General features: G+C 38.1%; 1 protein-coding gene across 1 annotated transcript; it reads right to left on the bottom strand.

Moving 5' to 3' along the window:
• Positions 1–14,913: 14,913 nt before the first annotated feature.
• Positions 14,914–15,326, bottom strand: LOC130949788 (uncharacterized). Its single transcript, XM_057878419.1, has 2 exons — positions 15,170–15,326; positions 14,914–15,116 (listed from the first exon to the last, which is right to left on the bottom strand). The coding sequence occupies exons 1-2, from the start codon at positions 15,324–15,326 to the stop codon at positions 14,914–14,916; spliced, it is 360 nt and encodes a 119-aa protein (XP_057734402.1).
• Positions 15,327–18,857: the final 3,531 nt, after the last annotated feature.

The raw sequence follows: 18,857 nt of genomic DNA, 5'->3' as shown, positions 1-18,857 counted from the left end.
GGCCAAGAGGAACCAAAACCTATACTAAAATCCAACCAAGCATTTCATCAAACACTTGGAAGGCAATAAAGGAAAAACATAGTAAATCACAACAGGAAAGAGTTCTAACAACAATTATTGGAAGAAATTAACAACAACAATCAAAAGAAACACATTTATTATGAATTACCTTTATTGAATTGAAAGAGAGTAGAAGGAACAATACTAAATCTATAACAAAATACAAGAACAACATAAGAGAGATTATAACAAAAGAATAGAAGAAGAATGAATGTAACTGCAAGGAATTGAGGTGTAGAAGTAGAAGAACATGAATCTAAATCTAGATATAAGAACTAAACCTAATCCTAATTCTAGAGAGAAGTGAGAGCTTCTCTCTCTAAACTAACCCTAAACTAATGGTAACTAACTAATTGTGATTCCTTGATGATATGATGATTCTGATACCTTCCCCTTAATCCTTCATCCTTTTATTCCTTTCCCTTAGCAATTGGCGCCAAAAATGGGTGCAGAAACCCTCTCAAATCGCTAGGCACGTGTTGCCTTAATGAGGTCATGTGCCGTGTTTCGCAATGTTTCGCAAATGTGCGCGCGAGCGCCTTGTGCGCGTGCGCGTGCATGGCCTGGATCAATTCTTTGGCTTTTTGTACTTTTCTCCACTTGCATGCTTCCTTCTTTGCTCCCTTGATCCATGCCTTACCTATTTCATCCTGGAATTACTAGCAAACACATCAAGGCATCTTATGGAATCAAAGAAGAACTAGAATTCATCAAAATATAAGGCTTAAAAAGCGTGTTTTTACACTTAGGCACAAATACGGGAGAGATAACAAAACCATGCTAATTTATGTGCTAAATGTGAGAAAAGGTTATCAAAATACCCTAAATTCAATACGAGATAAACCGTCAAATTTGGGTTTATCAGATTCACATCCTCTCCTTCCTCTCTAGGTTCGGCCATGTTGATTATGTCAATGGCCTTGCACTCTCTTTTTAGATTCTCTTCAGTATTGCTTGGGAGAGTACTAAGAGGAGTTTCAGTGACTTTCTTACTCAGCTGGCCCACTTGTGCCTCCAAATTTTTTATGGAGGACCTTGTTTCACTCATAAAACTTAAAGTGGCCTTAGACAGATCAGAGACTATGTTTGCTAAGTTAGAGGTGCTCTGCTCAGAAGTCTCTGTCTGTTACTGAGAAGATGATGGAAAAGGTTTGCTATTGCTAAACCTATTTCTTCTACCATTATTAAAGCCTTGTTGAGGTTTTTGTTGATCCTTCCATGAGAAATTTGGATGATTTCTCCATGAGGGATTATAGGTGTTGCCAAAGGCCTCCCCCATGTAATTTACCTCTGCCATTGCAGGGTTTTCAGGATCATAGACCTCTTCTTCAGAAGATGCCTCTTTAGTACTGTTGGATGCATTTTGCCATCTATTCAGACTTTGAGAAATCTTGTTGACTTGCTGAGTCAACATTTTGTTCTGAGCCAATATGGCATTCAGAGCATCAATTTCAAGAACTCCATTCCTCTGAGGCGTCCCATTATTCACGGAATTCCTCTCAGAAGTGTACATGAATTGGTTATTTGCAACCATTTCAATAAGTTCCTGAGCTTCTGCAGGCGTTTTCTTTAGGTGAATGGATCCACCTGCAGAATGGTCCAGTGACATCTTAGAGAACTCAGATAGACCATATTAGAATATATCTATCATGGTCCACTCTGAAAACATGTCAGAAGGACACTTTTTGGTCATTTGCTTGTATCTTTCCCAAGCTTCATAGAGGGATTCACCACTTTTTGCTTGAAGGTCTGAACATCTCTTACAACAAAGGGAAAAGCATGAGCCTGTAGACTTCAGGATCTACTCATTAGTCTTAACAGTCTCACAAATCTGCAAGAACTCAGTTAAAAATGGTAAGGATTTCATGGAAGTCCATGAAACTTGCAGTTCGTTGCATTAAAGCAACTAATGAGGTTTCAACTCAAAATTGTTTGCTCCAATGGCAGGAATTGAGATGCTTCTTCTATCAAACTTGGACGTGGGTTTAGTAAAATCACCAAGCATCCTCCTTGCATTATTGTTGTTGGGTTCGGCTGCCATCTCCTTCACTTGTTCGAAAATTTCAGAAAGGTTGCCTTTGGATTGTTGTAATTTAGCTTCTCTTAGTTTCCTCTTCAGAGTCCTTTCAGGTTCAGGATCAGCTTCAACAAGAGTGCCTTTTTCCTTGTTCCTGCTCATATGAAAGAGAAGAGAAAAAGAAAAGAAAGAGGAATCCTCTATGTCACAGTAAAGAGGATCCTTATTATTAGTAGAAGAAGAAAGGGGATAAGGATTAAGAAGAAGGAATAATCCAAACACAAGGGTAAGGATAGAGGAAGTGATTGGAGATGAAGAGAGGTGAAGAGAAGTGTTAGTAAATAAATAAATAAATAGAAGAAGATGAGGGAGAGAATTCGAAAATTAATTTTGAAAAGGAGTTAGTGATTTTCGAAAATTAAAGATGAGATAGAATTAAAATTAAAATTTAAAACAATCAATTAATTTAAAAAGAATTTGAAAAAGGATGAGATATTTTCGAAATTAGAGAGGGAGAAGTAGTTACGTGGTTTTAAAAAAGATAAGAAACAAACAAAAAGTTAATTAGTTAGCTGAAAAGATATTAAAATCAAATTTGAAAGATAAGAAGATAAGAGGTTAGATAAGATATTTAAAATCAAATTTTTGAAAAAGATAAAATTTTGAAAAAGATATGATATAAAAGATATGATAAAAGATATAAAAAAGATATGATTTTTAAGAAAAAGATATTTTGAAAAGATTAAATTTTTAAAATTAAAATTAATTACTTAACTAACAAGAAACTAAAAGATATGATTCTAGAATTTAAAGATTGAACCTTTCTTAACAAGAAAGTAACCAACTTCAAATTTTTGAATCAATCACATTAATTGTTAGTGTAATTTCGAAAATTTGAAATAAAATTAAAAAAAAGATTTTGAAAATAATTTTAAAATTTTCGAAATTAATAAGATAAAAATGAAAAAGATTTGATTTTTGAAAAATTTTTTTGAAAAGATAGGATTTTTAAAATTGAAAATTTGACTTGACTTATTAGAAACAACTAATTTTAAAAATTTTTGACTAAGTCAACTCAAATTTTCGAAAATTAGGAGAGAAATAAGGAAAATATATTTTTTTGATTTTTGAATTTTTAATGATGAGAGAGAAAAACAACAAAAATGACTCACAACATGAAAATTATGAATCAAAACTCATGATGCATGCAAGAACACTATGAATGTCAAGATGAACACCAAGAACACTTTGAAGATCATGATGAACATCAAGAACATATTTTTGAAAAAAATTTTATGCAAAGAAAACATGCAAGACACCAAACTTAGAATTCCTTAATGCATGGATACTATGAATGCAAAAATGCATATGAAAAACAATAAAAGACACGAAACAAGAAAACATCAAGATCAAACAAGAAGATTTACCAAGAACAACTTGAAGATCATGAAGAATACTATGAATGCATGAATTTTTCGAAAAATGCATAATAATTTTTAAAACATGCAATTGACACCAAACTTAAAAATTGACTCAAGACTCAAACAAGAAATAAAAAATATTTTTGATTTTTATGATTTTATGATTTTTTTTGTATTTTCTTAATAAATTTTTCGAAAATATTCTTCAGAAAAACGAAAATAAAGAAATTTTTTTTGAAAGATTTTTGAAAACTTTTTGAAAAGAAAATTACCTAATCTGAGCAACAGGATGAACCGTTAGTTGTCCAAACTCGAACAATCCCCGGCAACGGCGCCAAAAACTTGGTGGACGAAATTGTGATCATCAACAATGGCTCCAAAGACTTGGTGCTCTCAAACGTGAATCTCACTTTGCACAACTCCACACAACTAACCAGCAAGTGTACTGGGTCGTCCAAGTAATACCTTACGTGAGTAAGGGTCGATCCCACAGAGATTGTTGGTATGAAGCAAGCTATGGTCACCTTGTAAATCTCAGTCAGGCGGATTTAAATTGATAGTGGTTTTCGGAAAATATAAAGAGATACTTAATTAAATAATAAAGGATAGAAATACTTATGTAAATTCATTAGTGGAAATTTCAAATAGGTGTATGGAGATGCTGTGTTCCTTTTGAATCTCTGCTTTTCTACTGCTTTCCTTCAATCCTTCTTACTCCTTTCCATGGCAAGCTGTATGTAGGGCATCACTGTTGTCAATGGCTACATCCCATCCTCTCAGTGAAAATGGTCCAAATTCTCTATCACAGCATGACTAATTACTTGTCGGTTCTCGATCATGTTGGAATACAATCCCTTGATTCTTTTGCGTTTGTCATCACGCCCAACAATCGCGAGTTTAAAGCTCGTCATAGTCATTCAATTCTGTAATCCTACTCGGAATACCACAGACAAGGTTAGACTTTCCGGATTCCCATGAATGTTGCCATCAATTCTAGCTTATACCACGAAGATTCTGATTAAGGAATCCAAGAGATATGCGCCCGGCCTAAGGTAGAACGGAAGTGGTTGTCAGTCATGTGTTCATAGGTGAGAATGATGATGAGTGTCACGGATCATCACATTCATCATGTTGAAGTGCAACGAATATTTTAGAATAAGAATAAGTTGAATTGAATAGAAAATAGTAGTAATTGCATTAAAACTCGAGGTACAGCAGAGCTCCACACCCTTGATCTATGGTGTGTAGAAACTCCACCGTTGAAAATACATAAGTGATGAAGGTCCAGGTATGGCCGAATGGCCAGCCCCCAAAACGTGATCACAGGATCAAAAATATAATCCAGGATGAAAATACAATAGTAAAATGTCCTATTTATAATAAACTAGCTATTTAGGGTTTACAGAAGTAAGTAATTGATGCAGAAATCCACTTCCGGGGCCCACTTGGTGTGTGCTTGGGCTGAGCTTGAATGTTACACATGCAGAGGCTTTTATTGGAGTTGAACGCCAAGTTGTAACATGTTTCTGGCGTTCAACTCTGGTTTGTGACGTGTTTCTGGTGTTTGACTCCAGAATGCAGCATGGAACTGGCGTTGAGCGCCAATTTACGTTGTCAAATCTCGAATAAAGTATGAACTATTATACATTTCTGGAAAGCTCTGGATGTCTACTTTCCAACGCCGTTAAGAACGCGCCATTTGGAGTTTTGTAGCTCCAAAAAATCTATTTCGAGTGCAGAGAGGTCAGATTCCAACAGCATCAGCAGTCCTTTGTCAGCCTTCTTATCAGAGTTTTGCTCAGGTCCCTCAATTTCAGCCAGAAAATACCTGAAATCATAGAAAAACACACAAACTCATAGTAAAGTCCAAAAATGTGAATTTAACATAAAAACTAATGAAAACATCCCTAAAAATAGTTAGATCATACTAAAAACTACCTAAAAACAAAGCCAAAAAGCATATAAATTATCCGCTCATCAGTGTCACGGATCATCACATTCGTCATGGTGAAGTGCAACGAATATCTTAGAACAAGAATAAACTAAATTGAATAGAAAATAGTAGTAATTGCATTAAAACTTGAGGTACAGCAGAGCTCCACACCCTTAATCTATGGTGTGTAGAAACTCTACCGTTGAATATACATAAGTGATGAAGGTCCAGGCATGGCCGAATGGCCAGCCCCCATAAATGATCAATAGTCTCCTAAGATGAATAATGGAATAAAACTGAGACCAAAGATGTCTAATACAATAGTAAAATGTCCTATTTATACTAGACTAGCTACTAGGGTTTACAGAAGTAAGTAATTGATGCAGAAATCCACTTCCCAGGCCCAGTTGGTGTGTGCTTGGGCTGAGCTTGAGCTTTACACGTGCAGAGGCTTCTTTTAGAGTTGAACGCCAAGTTGTAACGTGTTTTTGGCGTTCAACTCTGGTTCGTGACGTGTTTCTGGCGTTTGACTCCAGAATACAGCATGGAACCGGCGTTGAGCGCCAGTTTACGTCATCAAATCTCGAATAAAGTATGGACTATTATATATTGCTGAAAAGCTCTGGATGTCTAATTTCTAACGCTGTTGAGAGCGCATCATTTGGAGTTCTGTAACTCCATAAAATCCATTTCGAGTGCAGGGAGGTCAGAATCCAACAACATTAGCTGTCCTTTGTCAACCTTCTTATCAGAGTTTTGCTCAGGTCCCTCAATTTCAGTCAGAAAATATCTCAAATTACAGAAAAACACACAAACTCATAGTAAAGTCCAGAAATATGAATTTAGCATAAAAACTAATGAAAACATCCCTAAAAGTAGCTAGATCCTACTAAAAACTACCTAAAAACAATGCCAAAAAATGTATAAATTAACCGCTCATCAATGGCCTTATAATTTGCAATGTCTGCAAACCATGGTGCCTGCTGAATGAGGAAAAATTGCTCATCCAAAAATGTCTCAGTCACAGCTGTGGATGGTTGTACTCCTGCTTCAAGCTCAATTCTGGAAAGATGGTCAGCTACTTGATTCTCTGACCCTTTCCTGTCTTTTATCTCAATATCAAACTCCTGAAGGAGCAACACCCATCTGATTAATCTTGGTTTAGAATCCTATTTGGTTAGAAGCTACTTCAAAGCAGCATGATTAGTATAAATAATAACCTTAGAACCAAGTAAATAGGACCTAAACTTATCAACAGCATACACAACAGCTAATAATTCCTTTTCTGTAGTTGTGTAATTTTTTTGGGCATCATTTAACACACGATTGGCATAGTAAATGACATGTGCAAGCTTACCATGCCTCTATCCTAAAATAGCTCCTATAGCAAAGTCACTAGTATCACACATTAATTCAAATGGTAGATCCCAGTCAGGGGGAGCTATAATGGGAGCAGAGGTAAGGTTTGCTTTCAGAGTTTCAAAAGCATGCAAACAATCAGAATTAAAGACAAAAGGAACATCAGCAACCAACAGGTTGCTTAGAGATTTTGCAATTTTAGAAAAATCCTTTATAAATCTTCTATAAAATCCTGCATGACCCAAGAAACTCCTGACTGCCTTAACATTAGTAGGTGGTGGTAATTTTTCAATTACCTCCACCTTTGCTCTATCAACCTCAATTCCCTTACTTGAAATTCGGTGTCCAAGAACAATACCTTCTGTAACCATAAAATGACATTTTTCCCAATTTAAAACAAGGTTTGATTTTTGACACCGTTTCAAGACAAGAGACAAATGCTTAAGGCAGGATTCAAAAGAATTACCAAAAACAGAAAAGTCATCCATAAATACCTCAATAAACCTTTCAACCATATCAGAAAAAATTGAAAGCATACACCTCTGAAAAGTTGCTGGAGCATTGCAAAGTCCAAAAGGCATTCTTCTGTAGGCAAATACTCCAAAGGGGCATGTGAATGCTGTCTTCTCTTGATCTTGAGGGTCCACTGTAATTTGGTTATATCCAGAGTATCCATCTAGAAAGCAATAAAATGCATGACCAGCTAACCTCTCAAGCATTTGATCAATGAAAGGCAGGGGGAAATGATCCTTCCTTGTAGCAGTGTTGAGCCTCCTGTAGTCTATACACCTTCTCCATCCTGTGACTGTTCTTGTGAGAATAAGCTCATTCTTTTCATTCTTGATCACTGTCATTCCTCTTTTCTTGGGAACTACCTGCACAGGACTTACCCAAGGACTTTCAGAAATAGGATAAATAATTCCTACTTCCCATAGTTTTATTACCTCTTTTTGGACCTCCTCTTTCATGGTTGGATTGAGTCTCCTTTGTGGTTGCACAACTGGTTTAGCATCATCTTCAAGGAGGATCTTGTGCATACACTTGGTTGGACTAATCCCCTTCAAGTCACTAATGGTCCACCCAAGAGTTGTTTTATGGCTCTTGAGCACTGAAATAAGCGCGTCTTCCTCTTCAGGCTTCAGGGAAGAGCTAATAATCACTGGATATGAGTCATTCTCACCCAAGAACACATATTTCAGAGAAGGAGGTAAGGATTTAAGCTCAAGTTTGGGGGCTTCTTCCTCTGCTTTAGGCGTGTGAACCATAGCCTTTTGGGGTGGTGAATTATCAATTTCAACTAATTCATACTCATAGATAGGATCCAGAATGTCATCAAGCACCTCAGCTTTCAGTACCTCTTGAACAAGTGGTTCAATAACATCTATTTTCATACACCCTTCAGAATTATTAGGGTGCTTGAGAGCTTCAAAAACATGAAGGACCACCTGTTCTTCATTGACCTTCAGGGTCAATTCACCGTTTTGTACATCAATCAGAGCTCTACCTGTAGATAAAAAGGGTCTACCAAGTATAATAGAGGATTTTACCTCCTCTTCCATGTCTAATATAACAAAATCAACAGGAAAGATGAATAGTCCTACTTTAACAAGTAAATCCTCAATAACACCCACAAGTAATTTAATAGAAAGATCAGCAAGTTGAAGAGAAATACGAGTGGGTTTTACCTCCTCAATTTGAAGCTTTTTCATCACTGAAAGTGGCATGAGATTGATGCTAGCTCCAAGGTCACATAAAGATCTCTGAATGGTGACATCTCCAATGGTGCAAGGAATTACAAAGCTCCCTGGATCTGGCATCTTCTCAGAAAGGTTGTGTTGAATAATGGCACTGCATTCCTTGGTTAACACCACTGTTTCTTGTTCCTTCCAATTTCTCTTGTGGGTCAACAGTTCTTTCATAAATTTAGCATAGAGAGGCATTTGCTCAAGATCCTCTGCAAAGGGAATGTTGATCTGTAGCTTCTTGAAGACATCTAAAAATTTAGAGAACTGCTTTTCTTTGGAAGCCTTCTGAAGTCTCTGAGGATATGTCATTTTTGGCTTGTATTCAGGAGCCTTTGGCAATGCAGGATACGTGTCTAAAGAGTCAGGGAACAGGTTGTCTGCATGCTTTGGAGGGGCGTGCTCCATTTTTTCCTTTTTCTCCTCTGGAGCTTTCTTTTCAACTAGCTCTTCATTGGTCCTTGTCTCAGAGCCAGTTGTTTTACCACTTCTCAATTGAATAACCTTGCAGTCTTCTCTTGGGTTCACCACTGTATCACCTGGAAATGTACTTGCAAACCTCTCAAGTATTTGCTTGCTCAGCTGGCCTATTTGCACTTCCAAGTTTCTAATGGAGGCTCTGGTTTCCTGCATAAAACTCCTCATCATCTCTCAATTAGAATCTTCCTTGGATTTAGAGTTAGCCTGCTGAGGCTGAGATTGGCAGTTATTGTAATTGTTCTGTTGGAAGCCGCCCTAAGAATTATTGTTGAAATTCTGAGGCCTTTGAGGTTGGTCTCTCCACCCAAAATTTGGGTGACTTCTCTATCCTTGATTGTATGTCTGAGAATATGGGTCATTATTGGGATTTCTAGATCCACTCCCCATGTAATTGACCTGTTCGGAAGAGGATTGAGCATAATCATAGTTATCCTTTTGTACTAAATTTCTTGCCATATCATAAGAGACCTCTTGAGGTGGATTTTGGGTGTTGACAGCTGAGACTTGCATGCCACTCATGTGTTGAGCAAGTAGATTTATTTGCTGAGACATAAGCTTGTTCTGAGCAAGAATAGCATTAAGAGCTTCTACTTCCATGACACCCTTCTTCTGAGGAGCCTCAGAGTTCACATGATTCCTATTAGATGAGTATAAATATTGGTTGCTAGCAACCAATTCAATAAGCTCAATAGTCTCCTCCGGTATCTTCTTCTTGTGCAATGAACCTCCTGCAGAATTGTCTAAGCACATCTTGGACATTTCACCCAAGCCTTCATAAAAGATATCTAGTTGAGTCCATTTAGAGAACATGTCCGGAGGGCATTGCCTCGTCAGTAGCTTGTATCTCTCCCAAGCTTCATACAGAGTTTCACCATCCTTCTGCCTGAAGGTATGAACCTCCACCCTAAGCTTAGTCAGCTTCTTTGGTGGGAAAAATTTAGTGAGAAACTCAGTAACCACCTTGTTCCAAGTATTCAAACTCTCCTTGGGTTGAGAATCTAGCCATAGCTTTGCTCCATCCCTCAGAGAAAACGGGAAGAGCATGAGTTTGTACACCTCTGGGTTCACTCCAGTTGTCTTCACAATATCACAAATCTTCAGAAAATTGAAAATAAATTTATTTGGGTCTTTGTGGGGAAGACCATGATACTGGCAGTTTTGTTGCACAAGGGTGACTAGTTGTGGCTTCAACTCAAAGTTGTTCGCAGCTATAGGAGGCACCACAATGCTTTTTCCATACAGATCTGTTGTAGGAATGGAAAAAGAGCCAAGTACTCTCTTTTATTGTTCATTCCTATTCGGGTTTGCCACATTGGCATTATCAGCATCATTAGGATCCATAGTGAATTCTGCAACCTTGTAGCGTCTTGCTTGTTGTAAACGCCACCTGAAAATCCTTTCAGGTTCAGGATCAAAGTCTAAGAGATGTTCTTTGTCTCTGTTCCTGCGCATAAACAAACAGAAAATAAGAAAGAATGGGAATCTCTACGTCAGAGTGCAGAGAATTCCCAATGAGGTAACTTGTGTAAAAAAATAAAATAAAAAATACTAATTAAAATAAATAAATTAATTTCAAAAATAAGAGTGTAATTAAAGAAAAAAATTGAAAATAACAAGAAAAAAATTAAATAGAAAAAAATAAAATAAAAACAACTAGGTAACACCAAACTTAAATTCAGAAATTAAGAAAAAATATTAGTGCTATATTTTTATTTATTAAATATTTTTTTTGAAAATTTTTTTAATAAAATTAAAACTAAAATGCCTAATGTAAGCATTCAAACAACTGATAGTTGTTAATCACCGTCAATCCCCGGCAACAGTGCCAAAAACTTGGTGCGGTGTTTTACAACCCACAAACTAACCGGCAGGTGCACCGAGTCGTACTAAGTAATACCTTACGTGAGTAAGGGTCGATCCACGAGGATTGATGGATCAAGCAACAATGATTGATTGATTGGCTTAGTTAGGCAAGCAGAAAAGGGTTTTGAGATATTCAAAAGGTTTAAGTGCGAACTCAGAATATCAAAAGGATAGAATATTAATTAAGTTGGGAATAAAATATGGAGAAAACAGTTAAGGCTTCAAAGTTATCTATTTTTTCGGATTGATTTTTCTTACTAACCAATTTAATCATGCAAGATTTAATTCATGGCAAACTATATGTGACTAGACCCTAATTCCTTAGACCTTCCTAGTCTCCTATAAAATTCATTAACTGCCAATTCCTTGTTCAATTAATTTCAATTAGAAGGTGATTATCAAATTCCAGTTTATATGCCACAAGAATCCTAATTATCCAAAAAGAAGGGGATTATATGTCACGTATTCCGTTAAATACAAACAATTAGAAATTCAGGATAATATGTTTTCAAGTTGTTGTTCAAGTAATGAGCTTTTCCAAGTTATACAAGAACTCAATTAGAACATGGGTCATATTTCCGTTTCACCCAAGTTCATAAAATAAAGAACAAAAACAATTATTGAAATATAAATCAAAACATGAATTAAATTAGAAAGAGGAAATGAATCAATCCATACAAATAGACAAAGCTTCTAAGCTTAACAATGAAGGATTAGTTGCTCATGGTTCAGACTAGAAAAACTAGGATTGTAAATTGGAATGGAATGGGATAATGTTCCCTAATGGAATCCGCTTTTTATAACTAATCCTAATTAATTTAAAATCTAATTATCTAAAATTAAAAATAATATCTTTTCCTAAAAATAATATTTGAATTTAAATTTGAATTTAATTGACAAGTCTTCAGTTGATGGGTGGGGACCACATGTTTTGTCCATTCTGCAGCTTCTAATCTGTGTTTTCTGGGCTGAAAACTGAGTTAAAACAACCCAGAAATTGCCCCCAGCATTTTTCTACGTTTTCTGTATGTGGCGTATGTCACGCGTACGCGTCAGTCACGCGTACGCGTCGATGGTCTTTTCGCAAGTCACGCAGACGCGTCGGTCACGCGCATGCGTCGCTATGCAAATCTTCAAATCACGCGTACGCGTCAGTTACGCGCACGCATCACCATGAAAAGCTCCAAATCACGCGTACGCATCAGTCACGCATACGCGTCCCTCCTTGCTGCCATCTCCTTTGATTCTTGTGCTGCAGAAACTCCATCAAATCCAGCCGAATGCTATCTAAAATAAACAAAATTGCACAAGACTCAAAGTAGCATCCATATTGGCTAAAAGATAATTAATTCTTTATTAAACTCAATAAATTAGATGCAAATTCACTAGGAAAAGATAGGAAAGATGCTCAAGCATCAGCTGGCTATTCATACATAGTCGATCCAAAATCTCAAGCAAACAACAATAATTCAACATAAACTTAATCAAACTCAAACATTAATCAATCAAACCAACATTCACTCATCTAATTTACTTTTAATTATTATAAAAGTACCAAATCCTACTTTCGTAAGAAATCAAAACAACAAAAACTCCGGAGAAGCTTTTTGATCGAGCTGCTGAAGAAGAAAACGTCAGAAATCGCCTGTACCTCCTAGAACTTCAATTGGCCGAACTCAAGGAGAAGGGGAGCTAAGTCACCGTCAAATTTTACCGAACAAATGTGATGCCAATGTGTAGAGGAGGAAGATACAAATATTTTTATTGGATTAGATTTTTTATTAGAGTTACGGATCGCAAAAAATCGAAGTCGGAAGCTCTTGGAGGTGCCATGGATTCTCTTTCTCACTCACAGTCCATTTCTCTCTCTTTTCTTTCTTCTTGTAATGTTAAAGAGAGATTATGAGACATTAATGGTGATGATTAATGAATGAAATTGGGTTAGGTGTCAAGTTATAAATATCTTAAATGGATAACTATGAAAGCTGGATATATTAAAACACAAGTAATAATATATATAGGGATAAATATATGTGAGTTACTAATATAAATGACATTAGTAACCTAAAATGAAAGATATTTGATGAAGTATTAGCAAAGCTAAACTCACCAAAAAGTACCAATATTTACTCATATCGGCGGATTGGAACTCAATAATAATAATATTAACTAAACTCTATCTTTAAATTAAAAATATCAATTACTAAAATTAAAATATACATTTGGATGGGCAATTGGTGCAGCACATCGACACGTACGCGTCGGCCACGCACAGGCATGGGTAGTGAAAACGACGCGTACGCGTCGGTCACGCCTACGCGTGGGAGTGCGTTTTGCCAAAATTTTTACAAAGTTAAAAGCTGCACACAGTTTCAAACCCCAATCTTTCGACGGGCATAACTTATTCGTTTCAAATCATTTTTCGTCCGTTCTTCAAACGGCATAAACACACTGGATCCAATTTCATTTCTAAATAAGTTTGGTACAAAACGGGGATCTAGAGTCTAAGTTATGATCCGTCAAAGTATGCCCAAAAATCACTTTTCATACAAAACCACAAAGTGCCATTTTCGAAACAAACCAATTCCAACCCTTTTTAAAATCAACCAAAACATACCAGAAATCAACCTCAAGCCTGCTCAACTTATACATTCACATTTCTACCAAAATTCACAAAACCACCATCCCACCGTTTTAACTCACCTCAATCAAATAACTCAATACCAAACACAATATCATGTCATATATTCTTCCTCATCCCAATTTCCAACAACACCATTTCCAATCAACCATCATTACACATGATCAATATCATACTCACCATCAACATGGTTTCACCCACAATTCAACCTTAATCAATCATCAAGCATATATCACAACATGCATATTTCTCATGCATCATACCATCAAGGCATCAATATTCATAATCACATATATGACCACACAATATATCTCAACCATTCAACAACATCAACAATTCAATTCCTATCTTAGGGCCTCTAGCCTAAGTTTTCACACCACATTACATTTTAGATATAGGAAACCAAGACCATACCTTAGCCAATTTACCCGCTCAACACGGAGCGCTTCCAAATCACTTTTTCACAAGCTCTCCAAGCTTTAACACCTCCAAAAATAGATTTCTATCACACCAAAGCCCTTTTTCCAAGCTTTCTCAAATCTCAATCAATCTTCAATATTCACATACACACTACCTAAGCCACAATTATCATATCCAAACACAACAACTCAATGCCCAACATCATAAACCAACAAATTGCACTAGGGTTGAGAATCCTTCCATATCCAAGGATCAAGGAGACAAGATTAATCTTCTCCTTCAAGCTAGTTGGACCCTATAACATCAAAAAGCCCAAAATCTCAACACTTTTCACCCAAAATTCAAAATTAAGGGATGAAGAACTGAGATAGAATCGTCACTTATCTCAAGAATAAAGTAGTAGGTTTTGTAGAGCTTGTTATGGTGAACGCGTGGCCAAAAACGGTGCGGAAATCGGAGCTCCAGATCAAAAGTTATGGTGGTTTGAAGATCAAGTGAGAGATAGAAATTCGGAAGGGTGTTCTTCTCCTCCCATTTCCTTTTTCAGCGTGAATGAGTGACTAAAGAGAAGAGAGAATGCTGAAAATTAGGGTTTTTTAGGTCTAGTTAGGTTGGGTCAAGGACCCAATAAGGGTCCGGTTGGTCCGGTTTGGCCCGTTCGGTCCAATCTTGGGCCGATTTCTATAAAATTGGTATCAAAATTCTTGTTTCAATCTCCTCTATCAAATTAAGCCATAAAAATCACATTTTTGGCTTTCAAGAATAAATTCTCATTTATGGGTTAATTAGTCATTAATTAACTGGATTTTACATTCTACCCAGCTAATTGGGACTTTTGCCTACAAAATTCGAATTCAATTACCTGAGAAAAAGTGCGTGTAATCGGTTCGCATTTCCGACTCAAGTTTCCATGTGTGCTCCTCAACACCGACTCGACTCCATGCCTCTTTGACTAATGAAACCTCTTTTCCACACAATCATTTGATACTCGTATCATCACTTCTGACCGGAGCCACTAGAAGCGACAAATCTTCTTTTAACTGAACATATTCAAGTTCTAACACATGGCTAGCATCAGGAGTTTCCTTCGATGCTGCGACACGTGAAATGTGTCGTGCAGGTTTGAAAGGTGGGGTGGTAGAGCCATCCGATACGCCACCGGTCCAACTCTCTCCAGGATCTGAAACGGACCAATGTACCAAGGATTCAGCTTCTTCACTTTAATTGCCCTACCTACTCCTGTGGTTAGAGTAACCTTAAGGAAAACATGGTCTCCTTCCTCAAATTCCAAGGGCCTCCGCCTCTGATCGGCGTAACTCTTCTGATGACTTTGCGCAGTAAGCATCCCATCTCGAAGTTTCTTGACCTGTTCAGTGGTCTTAGCTATCATCTCCGGCCCCAACAAGCCTTTCTCCCCAGCTTCATACTAGCATAGCAGAGATTGACATTTCCTCCCGTACAGAGCCTTATACGGAGCCATTCCAATGCTCGCATGGTAGCTATTATTGTACGCAAACTCCACTAACGGCATATATCGATTCGAGCTCGCCGACTGATCCAGAACACAAGCCCTCAACATATCTTCTAAGGTTTGGATCGTCCTCTCGGATTGACCATCTATTGATGGTAATCTGTGCTCAAGCTTAATCGGGTCCCGAAAGCTTTCTGAAATGCACCCTAAAATCTCGAAGTGAAATGAGGATCTTTGTCAGAGATTATAGTAGCAGGTAAACCATGAAGTCTCACAATCTCCTTTATGTATAATCGTGCTAGCTCCTCAAGGGTGTAAGTCATCCAAATGAGTAAAAAGTGAGCTGACTTCGTCAGTCGGTCCACAATCACCTAGACAGCATCAGAACCGGCCCTAGTTCTTAGCAATCCCGACACAAATTCCATCGCAATGATTTCCCACTTCCATTGTGCAACCTCTAAAGGTTGCAACGTCCCGGCAGGTCTCTGGTGTTCGATCTTTACCTTCTGACAGGTTAAACACTTTGAAACATATTCTGTTACATCATTCTTCATACCCGGCCACCAAAACATCGCCTTTAGATCATGGTACATCTTATTACTCCCCGGGTGAATAGAGAATCCGCTTTTGTGTGCTTCATTTAAGATATCTTGCCGCAATGTGCCAACATCTGGCACAATGATCCTACCCTTGAATCTCCATAACCCATCTTGATCCTTCGACACTCTCCACTGCTTCCCTTGCTCAATAGCTAGTAACATCTTCGATAACGCGTCATCATTTTCATGAGCCTTTAGAAGTTCGGATTTAAAATCACTTGAGATCTGTAATGGACTCAAACACAGAGTTCCAGACGCTTCTTGTACACCAATCTTTAGACTCTCGAATTCCTTGAGCAACTCCTCCTCTCGAAGCATCATCCAAGCAGCATACAACAACTTCTGACTTTACGCATCTGTCACTACATTCGCCTTCCCTGGATGGTAATTCAACTCAAAGTCATAGTCTTTCAGTAATTCCATCGACCCCTCTGTCTCATATTAAGCTCTTTCTGATCAAAGAGATATTTCAAGCTCTTGTGATCAGAGAAAACTTGGAACTTAACCCCATAGAGGTAATGCCTCCACACTTTTAGTGCAAACACAACCGCAGAAAGCTCCAAATCATGCGTAGGATAATTAACTTCGTGAGGTCTCAATTAACGTGAGGCATACGCCGCCACATTACGATACTGCATCAGCACGCACCCTAGATCCTTCAGTGAGGCATCACAGTACACCTCGAATGACTCATTTGGCTCAGGTAACACCAACACAGGCGTGGTAGTCAACTTTTGCTTCAACGCCTAAAAACTCTCCTCACACTCAAGAGTCCAAACAAATGGCGCGTCTTTGCGGGTTAACCTTGTCAATGGCAAAGCTATTTGCGAAAAGCCTTTGATGAATCTTCGGTAGTAGCCAGCTAAGCCCAGAAAACTCCTTATCTCAATTACGGAGGTTGGTCGCCCCCAATCCATTACTGCCTCTACCTTAGATGGGTCTACTGCTATTCCCTATTTACTCACCACGTGGCCTAGAAACTTCACCTCGCTTTTCCATAATTCACATTTAGACAGTATCGCATAGAGTTTTTTTTTTCCTTTAGTATCTGCAACATGATTCTTAAGTGTTCTACATGCTTTTCTTCAGTTTTGAAGTAAATTAGTATGTCGTCGATGAAGACAACAACGAATTTATCCAAAAACGGATGGAAGACTCTGTTCATATAATCTATAAACACTGCAGGAGCATTTGTTAATCCAAAAGACATTACAGTGTACTCGTAATGACCATAACGAGTCCTGAAACCTGTCTTAGGGATATTCTCACCCCTCACCCTTATCTGGTGATAACCGGATCGCAAATTAATCTTAGAGAAAACCCCGACTCCTTGTAACTGATCCATGAGATCATCAATCCTCGGTAATGGGTACTGATTCTTTATTGTGACCTTGTTCAGCTGCCTGTAATCCATACAGAGCCGCATACTCCCGTCTTTCTTCTTTACTAGTAACACTGGCGTGCCCCACGTGGAAACACTTGGTCGGATAAAGTTCTTACCCAACAGATCCTCTAACTGAGACTTTAGCTCGGCAATTTCTAGTGGTGACATCCTATAAGGAGCACTCAAGATTGGTCCAGCCCCAGGCACCAACTCAATAGTAAACTCAACCTCCTGGTTAGGTGAAAATTCATCAATATCGTCCGAAAACACCTCCGGAAACTCACACACAACTGGAATTTGTTACAATCTTTCATCATCACCCGAAACACCCGCAGTTAACAACAAAATGCCCTGACATTCGGTTCCAGAACAATTCACCATCATAGAATTCAAATAATAACTATTCAGTACAACCGGTCCTTCGGTATCTTCCGGCAAAAAAATGCATCGATTTTGCAGAACAATCGAGCAGAACATGGTTCTCAGAAAACCAGTACAATCCCAAGATAAGGTCAAGACCGATCATCGGCAAGCAGATAAAATTATGAACAAAGTCACGTTACTTGACCCTAAATGCAACTTGCGGGCATCCTAGCCTAGTTACCATGGCTTCATGGGTGGCATTATACACCTTTAGGTCATAACCTAAAACTACAATCTTTAATCCTAACTCACTAGCTTTTTCGAATGCAATGAATGAATATGTTACTCCCGAATCAAATAAGGCATTTAAAGTTTGACCAGCCATTTCACAGTTACCTTGGATAAGTGTCTTGGATTTCTTGGCACCTATAGCTGAGGTAGTAAACACCCGACCATACTGTTGTGCTCTCCCTGCACCTTGCTTCTGCTTCTCCAAACTGTTTGCGGCTTTATGCCCCGCCTTACCACAAGAATAGTACAAGCCTCACCTGGCCTTACACGGGGCTCCCAGATGGTGACTTTCGCACCTAGTACAAGCTTGTTTGTTCTGTGGCTGCTTCCCAAATCTCTTCCCCTGGGAGTTGTTGTTATTGTCCCTCTTGAAATTGTTCTGGCCCTGAGTCTGGTGTGATCCAGAACCTCCCCGCTTGAAAGGCGGATCTCTAGGAGCAAAGCTCTTCCCTCGATTCTGTGGGAATGATCCCTTATGACTTCCTCTCTCTGCAACTACCTTCTTCACACTCTCTTCAACAATCCTACTCTTGTTCACCAACTCTGAGAAAGTTCTGATCTCTATTGGTCCCACTGAGCTGAAGATATCTTTCTGAAGTCCTCCTTCATACTTAATGCACTTTCATTCCTCATAGTCTCCTAGGGTTCCCTGACACATACGGGAGAACCTGAACAGCTCTTCAAACTTGTCAATATACTCAGATATGGACATAGATCCCTGCTTCAGCTGCAGTAACTCGAGCTCCTCGGCCGTTCTGACAAAATTTGGAAAGTACTTTTTATAGAACTCCTCCCGGAAGACATCCCAGGTGA

The sequence above is a fragment of the Arachis stenosperma genome, chromosome 9, assembly GCF_014773155.1.
Source record: "Arachis stenosperma cultivar V10309 chromosome 9, arast.V10309.gnm1.PFL2, whole genome shotgun sequence".
Taxonomy (NCBI): domain Eukaryota; kingdom Viridiplantae; phylum Streptophyta; class Magnoliopsida; order Fabales; family Fabaceae; genus Arachis; species Arachis stenosperma.
This window is presented reverse-complemented; position numbering and strand designations above follow the sequence as displayed.